Source organism: Antedon mediterranea, chromosome 3 (assembly GCF_964355755.1).
Source record: "Antedon mediterranea chromosome 3, ecAntMedi1.1, whole genome shotgun sequence".
Classification (NCBI taxonomy): Eukaryota; Metazoa; Echinodermata; class Crinoidea; order Comatulida; family Antedonidae; genus Antedon; species Antedon mediterranea.
In genome coordinates this window covers 22,480,529-22,490,414 of record NC_092672.1, presented here as the reverse complement: position 1 = coordinate 22,490,414, position 9,886 = coordinate 22,480,529, and the positions used below count along the sequence as shown (strand labels likewise).

Sequence of the window (9,886 nt, the reverse complement as noted above, 5' to 3'; positions counted from 1 at the left end):
CTGCTTTTAACAACACTATCATGGAAGTGGAAATAACAACAATCATATATCAGGCATCTGCTATTAACAACACTATCATGGAAGTAGAATTAACAACAATCATATATCAGGCATCTGCTATTAACAACACTATCATGGAAGTGGAAATAACAACAATCATATATCAGGCATCTGCTATTAACAACACTATCATGGAAGTAGAATTAACAACAATCATATATCAGGCATCTGCTATTAACAACACTATCATGGAAGTGGAATTAACAACAATCATATATCAGGCATCTGCTATTATTATTAACAACACTATCATGGAAGTGGAATTAACAACAATCATAAATCAGGCATCTGCTTTTAACAATACTATCATGAAGTGGAATTAACAACAATCATATATCAGGCATTTGCTATTAACAACACTATCATGGAAGTGGAATTAACAATCATATATCAGGCATCTGCTATTAACAACACTATCATGGAAGTGAAAATAACAACAATCATATATCATTATCAGGCATCTGCTATTAACAACACTATCATGGAAGTGGAAATAAAAACAATCATATATCAGGCATCTGCTATTAACAACACTATCATGGAAGTGGAATTAACAACAATCATATATCAGGCATCTGCTATTAACAACACTATCATAGAAGTGGAAATAACAACAATCATATATCAGGCATCTGCTATTAACAACACTATCATGGAAGTGGAATTAACAACAATCATATATCAGGCATCTGCTATTAACAACACTATCATGGAAGTGGAATTAACAACAATCATATATCAGGCATCTGCTATTAACAACACTATCATAGAAGTGGAAATAACAACAATCATATATCAGGCATCTGCTATTAACAACACTATCATAGAAGTGGAAATAACAACAATCATATATCACGCATCTGCTATTAACAACACTATCATGAAAGTGGAAATAACAACAATCATATATCAGGCATCTGCTATTAACAACACTATCATAGAAGTGGAATTAACAACAATCATATATCAGGCATCTGCTATTAACAACACTATCATGGAAGTGGAAATAACAACAATCATATATCAGGCATCTGCTATTAACAACACTATCATGGAAGTGGAATTAACAACAATCATATATCAGGCATCTGCTATTTGCACAGTTTGTGTTAAGGTAAAGGATAACATGAAGGAAACATTTTATTTATGTACAATTACATAAACATTTGAAATTTGTAAAATCTACTTACAGTTGTTGGATCACGAACTTTAGCTGGGGCATTAAGACCTTCATTCAGGTTGAATACCACACATACAACAGCATAAGATACCATGAATATCTAGTAAACATAATCATAATAGTCAATATTAAAAACTGTTTATACACATGTGTCAGTATACTGGCACAACTGATTATTTGATACTTTTGTTTTCCTCACAAAGTGCATGTTCACCTTGGAAACATTTACAATCTTATTCACTGGTTTAATAAATAAAGAATGTTTAATATTACATTGTTTCTTTGCTATCCCTCTCTGCTAATAATACATTATATTACATCAATTAATACTATTTTACTTAAAATCTTCCAAAACTGGACACCCTTCGGATGCCATAATTTGTCTGGGTTTACAGAAATTCTGATATTCCAAATGTATTTTTAAAGGTAAAAACGAATTTGGAACTTTTGACCTCAATTCTGGTTTTGGTTTCTGGTAATTAGGGACTAAAGACCGAGTTGACTTTATTAAATTAAATGAAGAATAAAATAATTTATAATATTGTAATAATAATAATAATTGTATTTTGTATCTGATACTGACATATTGTACTATATTAGATCCACATTTTTGTAATACTTCGGAGCAAGATTAAAGGTTCTTAACTTCAAATCAAGTGAGCAAGCTTTTTGATTTCAGTGCTGATATTGTAACAAGGCCAAAAGACAAAGCAAATTTTCACAACTTCAGAAGGAGGCATGTACATTGAATGTTGACGGCAAAACTAATCTCTATTAATAAAAATTAAATACACCAATAAAATTTACCCGTTGTATCACATGGTAAATTGGTTGACCACCAAAGTCCAAGATATTCATAACAAACTTGTTGCTATCCACTTTAGAGTCACCACCTTCTCTTGCAAAACGAAATTTGGGTACAAATTTGTTCCTGAGCCATTTAGGAATTTCTGGTCTCTCAAGTTTTTCTTCATACACTGGTTCTGTTATGATAAAACAATAATACACAATACAACAGTTTAATTCAATATCATAATCATAATCTTAATTTTAAAGACAGATAGAGGCAGGCTGAGTATATAGAGCAGGATAACAGGTCTCATATGCGATTACCAACTATAACTTTTTTTGTTAAAAGAAAAAGTATTTCCAATGCAATATTTAAGTATTCTAAACCTTATCCTTTCCAATCAAAGGTTTAATGTTGAGTTTATTTAACCACATTGTACTGCAAGTTGAATATATTACACAGCAGTGTCATATAATATACAAATACTAGTATTAACTGTCAAAGTAACTTGATAATAAGAACAAGATAACAAGGTAATATGTTCATTAGCAGACACTGATGATTATGATTAAATTTCCACCCCTTTAATCATTTCAATATTTAGCACTTTATTTCTGATATTATTAATATATATGAACAGCACAATCAAGCACATTTAAAAATAAATATTTACCCTCTTTTTGTGGGCTTGGCTTTGGATTTGAACTTGTTGATGTTTTACCAGAGTTGGCTTCCTGTTTTGATGTTGATGCTCCTGTGGGGTTTTTCTCTTCCTCATGTCTACTTTCTGAAAAATGTGATGATATAATTAAAGGTGATGCTATCTTGTTATAAATAGCATAATGTATTAGCATTCATCATTTATGCTTTATAATCAAATTAACTTGTCAAGAACAAAGCTTAGTGTAATAAATCATTTGTTGCCGATTCCAACCTGATCCAATTTGTGTATCTTTTGTATTCACTATTTAAATTCAAATGTGACAGAAGTAATCACAGCAAAATGCTGTATAAACCTCTCTTTTATCCACTTCTATATTAAATTTATTTTAAAAATCTCCTTTGTACCAATTTTATATTGACTGGTATTTTGTGCCTTTTATATTTATACTTTTAAATTTATTTTACAGCAGATTACTGAATTGAATTTAATTAAAATCTTTTACCAGATTTTGTTTCCTGCTTTGATGCTCCTGCTCTTGGTATGTATCCTTTTCTATGGCGTGGACTTTTCAACATTTGTTTAACTGTGAAATCAGTGACAGCATCCTGATACATGTCTAAAGCTTTTAAATTAAAAAATGTTAATAAAATCATGTATATATTATTTTATTTCTTACACAGTTACATTGTTTTTTTTTAAAGCATAGACACTTTAAAACTATTTTTATGATGTTGTTGCAATAATTAAAAAACTAATTTATCCTCAAATTGAATTTAAACACCTTGTATGTTTATATGGTAGTTGTTTTCTCCATGCATTTATGAAATATCAAAGTGTGTGCAAGAAGTAGTCGCAAATTGTCACCCAAATATTAAACCTAGAGTGTCTTTTAAATTGATTTACAATGACATGATAATTATAAGAACAACAATTATTTGGTAAAAAAAACAACAACAAGTTGTGACATGATAGTGCATGAGTCAGGGGTGAATTTTAAATTTGGAGTGAAGTTGTGGCTTGGTAGTTATGATGCTTGGCTACCAATTCAAGGGTCCTGTGTCCATGTCCATGTCAGGATTTTTTCTAATGACAAATTACAACTCCACTCCCAAAGAATTGTAATAAGACTTTGTTTATTGTTATGTAGAGCATAATATTGTGTATGTTTATCTTGTGAACAGGATTGCTACCTTTAAGAAGGATAGTGAATTAATTTGCTTATGGTTATCCTTGGCAATTTGCCTAAATAATTATAAAAATAAATTTAAAAATATAAATATTTCATCTATTTTGGTTGTAGCATGTATCTGAATAAAGTAAATCTTACAATTAATATCCTGCGTTGTTTCTTTCAACATTTCTTTGTTACTGGCATCTGGTGTACACACCGTTGTTTTAACCATTGCATCTGTTATTATATGCAATGGATTAAATCTGACAAAATGACATTATATAATTATAAAAGAATGTTTGCATTAATAATAAAACAGACAATGACATTGTTTTTACGTTGCATTACAATCTTGTTTTAAACCCTCAACATACCCAGAACAATAAAGGGCCAAATACTTTAATCATACAACAATTTTAATAATAGTACATTTTAATCAACTATATTCTTACTCTTTTACATTGTGATATTTAGATTATTTATGTTTAGATTACTTATAAGGGTCCCAATAAAATAAGATATTTAAGCTATTGGCTAGCTATGTGTATGGGTGACTGGAATACGAGCTTTGCTTTGATAGTTACTCTCATCAATATTTGCTATGTATTTTGATATTATTTTATGGTGAAATAAATTGAAACTATTCAGAAAAAATGTATGGGTTATTCTTGTAATTGATCCAGTTAACAACTGTATGTAAAAGTTTAAGTGGTTAAATGTAATAGTTGATATAAAGTTTGCTTACCCTTTTCTTAAAAGAGAATTGATAGTAGACGTTTTTCCAACATTCTCAAGTCCTACAAAAATAGTTCTTCCTTGATTAAACTCTGTTTGTCCTTCTTCAAGTGCATTTTGAAATGCTTTCACCGCATCAGGTCCTCGTGCCAATATCTCCTCTGGAACATGCACATCTTAAAAACAAAACAAAAGGTACAATAACTATTGTATAACTTCCTGTTTGTTTGTATACTACAGGATAGCAATTATACTCTTTATAAATTGAACAGTTTAATATGCACTAAGACTGTCTTATGAATACCTGAATCGTTACTTAAATAAATTAAGGTGATAATAGCAGAGTACAAAGATGAAGGTATAATGTATATAGAATAAAATACTTCAGCAATTCGTCACGAAAAACAGATGATAGATTTTCATCAAATTCAATAATTGGTTTGATAAATATATGGTACTAATAAGGTATATGCCAACACTTAAGCTTATAAGCCGATGCTCACAAATGCGACCAAAATTTAGACTTAGACATTTCTGCATATTAAAAAGTGTTTTTATTTATTATTATAAACACACAGAATATTGTTACAAAGCCTTTAAGAACCTTATAAATTAGAGAGTTCAGTCATTCTGAAGGCTATCTTACGGTTTTATTTACTTACTTTCAATTTTATCAGCCACATCTTTTTCCTCAGCTTTCCTGAGAGCTGCAACAAGTTCTGAACGCATGGACTTCTTAGTAACCTTAACTGCCCATGTGTTCAACATGTCCAAAGTCCTTTGAGCTATGCTTTTATCTGGTAGTTCAAATGAATTTATATCTTCTTGTGTCATTCCAAGATTAGCTGCTATTAGTTTCCTTTTATTAAAGGCGTTATGAGCAATGTATATTAATTCTTTGGCTGTAATATCTAATTAAAATAATATATATATATTATACTGTTTTTAAAATATTCTAATAAATCCTAAAATATTAGTATTTTGTTAATTTGATTCCACCTACCCTTCTCAATTTCTAGATCTAAATTACCCAAATGTAATTTTGTGAAATGTTGACTTTGTCTATAGTGGTTTTATAATATTTGTAAATAAAATAATAGTTCAATCACGCTAAACTCCTTTTTATTTCTTAAATGTAAATTAATATTTAAATCATTTTTATAAGTAGTTTATTTTATAGATATTGTGGATACCAAAATCTCCATAACAAATAGAACATAAAAGATAGCTAATTTGTCATAGACCAAGATTAATTTTTTAATTCCCTTTTTTATTGGAAACAATACCCCTATTGTGGGGCATTGAAATTGAAGAATATTCATACCTGACGATGTCATTTCGATGTAAGGTAAAGGTCCACCTAAACAAGTAAAATGAATGTGTATATGAAGCTTTTCAGTGCAGAATTACAGATTGGAAATAATGTAGGATATAAAGGCCAAACATATTTTTAAAATACCTTTGGGACCAACATATATATATTTATAACAGAATTAGTAGCACACAAAATTGAAGACAGGATAAAATGCACAACTGAAACCATATTACACATTGGCATGCCATGAAGTACCGCACGCTTTGTGTTAGATAACAAACCTAACGCTGTGAGTTTCAACATACCCTGTACTAACAGTAGTTGAGATGAGCCGCTATTTGAATTAATCTACTTTTTTTTTATATTATAAATCATATTTTTTTATTTGTTTGATTATAGGACTGACTACATATACTACAGGATAAAAAGTGATCATTAATTTTATTATTATACGTTCATGCTTCTATTTGAGGCACAATGTGTTTTTTTAACTTACCACTCAAAATTGCAAGTATTTCTGTTTTCTTTTGTTCACCATCGTATTTATCGCACACATTTTCATTATAGATATCAGATGCAGACTTTCCATTCTGACAATCAAGTGTTTGTGATTTAAAATAACAATATTAGCAATTCTAGTTATAAGCATAATTAGTTCTGATAAATCCCTCAGCTACTCTTTTAAAAAAATTTAAAAAACTCAGCTTAATTTCATAATTTGCAAGAACATACTAAACCAAAACTAATAAGCCAAACTAAATAATACTAATAGGTAAAATAACCCTGGCCATTTAAAAAAATCAAATTTTGACAGACTAAATAAATATATTTCATAATAGTTATGCAAATTCTAGATATTTCAAAGGTCAATAACTTTACTATTGGCCATATCTTGGAAATAATATGTGCGATTTTATGCATTAATATCACTAAACCCATTTTCCATGATATTTTTCTCAGGGTGACGGACGCGATTTTTTTTTTCGTACATAAGTTGGGGACCCCCTCATGAAACGTCACAAAATAAACATGAATAATTCATCAGTTAAATGTTCTTGTTCTGTTGTTTTGTGTGGACTGTCGAAATAATCAGTCTTTAGTTTATGATAGTGTTTTTAATATAATGTATTACTAAATAATTACGTGTTAAAATTATAGTTTCTATTAATACTATTAGGCCTAGGCATAATTATTAGTCTCTAAACATAATATGTCTATTCTAGTAGAGCTGTGTGTGTGTGTGTGTGTTATAGGTATGACACAATCCGAGTAATAAGTCAGCAAAATTAAGCAATAAACATTACACTAAAATACATTTGTTATTCTCGTGGGTCTAATCTTCCCATCTCATGTGTTCATATACGCGCATTTTTAAAGTTCCTTTGAGTACATGCATTGTTTGATAATAAATTAATAGCAGAATTAAAAAAATACAGTACACAAATTATAAACATTCTTTATTCTTGTGGGTCTAAGCTTTCTTTGGGCTATGTCCAATGAATTACTACTTAGTTTAATGTCTTGCCTAGCTGTCGATTAGCCTTGACTCGACACATTTTGTGTGAAGAAGAGTGCGCGAAGGCAATCGCGTGAATTGACTTAGAATCCTAGGCCTACTGTAGAAAGTATCGTATCGCAGTTGTGTAATCGCTTCTTGTTGCTATACGCTTGGGTGCACACGGAACAACACATTTAACTGATGAATTATTCATGTTTATTTTGTGACGTTTCATGAGGGGGTCCCCAACTTATGTACGAAAAAGAAATCGCGTGCCGGACACGTTCATCCAAAGCACGATGTGAAATAAAATATTTATGGGGTTTTTGGGCCAAAATCATTTCATAAGCCATATAATAACCACACATGCCATTAGATTTAAACTCGCCCTCTAGGAAGTGTAGACGATGGTTCTCGGAATGATAATGTTCTCCTTGTACGTTTCTGTCGGTTACCATTATTGAAAATGCTTGACATTCGTAAAACTAAACTATTCTGTTTCACAGTGTCTTAGATGATTAATACCATTTTAAAGTATAGTCTTTATTGTTTGGTAGGGCCCTTATAGGGCGGAGGTGTGGAGGCGGAGTTCATTTGAGGGAGGTGCTTATTCGAGGGATATATGTTAAATTGTTTAGTTTTAATAATATGGTAACATTTATAATCAAATGAAATCCTCTAATAGATATGAAAAGTGGTAAAAAAGAATAACAAATGCTTGGTAAATTGTAGATAACAGTGCGATGAATTCTACTACAAATAGTATAATTGTTATTATAAATGTGGATGGGATGGACGTTTATTAGATAGTTGGGTTGGGGGTTGGGGGATTATTATTCAAAGTGATGTCATCCTAATAAATATTATACATTATTTAATTTAAACATCTAACTGCCGTGACAGAGTGGGCCGTTTCGGCCCAAGAAAGAAGACATTACGGCTTGCAACATGGGCAGACATATCGGTCCAAACAGGACACGGATAGCCTACAGTTATTTCTGCCAGCTTACTTAATAAAACTCAGCTATCGGGATTTCACTCGATTAATGTCTTATCATCAAATCTACCTATGTAATTTTATAATACTATTCCCCACAATATATTCCAATTCTTTATGGCGTATATTTAATTTGATCTTTATTAATTTGCAGTATAATTTTTATTTTTTAACTACTGTACCTTTCACACGCGCGGTCCGTTCCTAAAATAAACAAAAAACTAAAATGGCTATGACTAATGGCCAACTTAAGCTCCAGTCCTACTATCTGTTTTTTTTTCTTCGGTCTTCCAAAGGGACACTGTATTGATTGATGGAAAGTGCCTGTTTCCAGTCACCTTTAGTGTCAAATCTATTATTTTAACTGCTCCCTTGTGTATAAAAGAGAGAAAATAGTTGAAACCATGTTGCTGCAAGGTGAACTCATCGTAAACCCGGAAATTACTTGACCGCGAAGAATTGAAATTGAGTTGAAAATCTACTGTTGAAATCATAAATGTTGTTAAAAAACTCTTTAAAATATCTTCCTAAGATAGAAATATGGAACAATAGCGTCGAATTGAAAACTAATGTTATCAAATCTACGTTTCGTGGTACATTTGAGATACAGTAGTTAAGGTAGGTATCCAAGGCGGAGATTTGTACCGAAGTTTTTGCATTGTGCTCGCCTATGTCAGAATTAACCATAATTTATATATAGATGCTCTGAAAGAATTTGAACAAAATAAATAATTTTGGTCTAAATCATGTAGCTTACTAATAGTCCAAAAGTAATAACCTGCAACTGAAATAAATGTTAATGATGAGCAACTGAGAAGATAAATTTAACATCAAATGATATGTCAACAACTATAATTTAAAGAAAAATAGAATAAATACTTAATGTAGTTTCAATATTTATATTATAATTATATGTATTTAATTATATAACATATACTTCAGTATACAGTAAAATATGAGACTAAAAGTAAAAATAATGGAAGCCTGCTGTTTAAACCATTCAATTTAGATTTACAATTTAACAGTACAATGTGAATACTGTAATGGAAAATAAAAAAGAAATGTTAATCACTATAAATATATACGATATTAATTTTAATATTTCTGTAATTAATTCCATCAAACAAATATACAGGAACATGTGAGGACGTGGATGGGCAATAGACTGCTCGAGGGTCAGACAAGAAGAAAATAGCCTGTAATATTTTTAATGATAATTCTCCTGAGGACGATCAAATCATATTGATCGAAACGTCGAGAAACTCAACAGTTTTTTTCAGAACTAATATACATGGTGTACCGCAAACTTGATATCAACAGATAATAATAATAAACCTTTTTGTTTCTATTTGTTATATTTTATATAACTTTAAAAAAAAGAATAGAACTAAACTTTATTATTAAAATAATTGCATTGCATTACTTAATATTAACAAACTAACCTTATTTTTCTTGCAAATGTCCATACGTCCTTCC

General features: G+C 30.3%; 1 protein-coding gene across 1 annotated transcript; it reads right to left on the bottom strand.

The window, feature by feature from the left end:
• Window positions 1–1,057: 1,057 nt before the first annotated feature.
• LOC140044151 (uncharacterized) lies at window positions 1,058–4,097 on the bottom strand. The gene is made up of 5 exons (XM_072088629.1): window positions 4,022–4,097; window positions 3,197–3,316; window positions 2,704–2,817; window positions 2,048–2,223; window positions 1,058–1,340 (listed from the first exon to the last, which is right to left on the bottom strand). The coding sequence occupies exons 1-5, from the start codon at window positions 4,095–4,097 to the stop codon at window positions 1,215–1,217; spliced, it is 612 nt and encodes a 203-aa protein (XP_071944730.1). The 3' UTR covers window positions 1,058–1,214.
• Between the last annotated feature and the right edge of the window lie 5,789 nt (window positions 4,098–9,886).

What these genes read in the sequence shown, in the direction of transcription:
- LOC140044151 (XM_072088629.1), bottom strand. Translation starts at nt 4,097, where the DNA reads ATGGTTAAAACAACGGTGTGTACACCAGATGCCAGTAACAAAGAAATG. An exon ending in AAAGCAGGAAACAAAATCTG is followed by an intron (nt 2,818 to 3,196) that starts GTAAAAGATTTT and finishes CACATTTTTCAG; the next exon opens with AAAGTAGACATGAGGAAGAG. An exon ending in GCCAAGCCCACAAAAAGAGG is followed by an intron (nt 2,224 to 2,703) that starts GTAAATATTTAT and finishes TTATCATAACAG; the next exon opens with AACCAGTGTATGAAGAAAAA.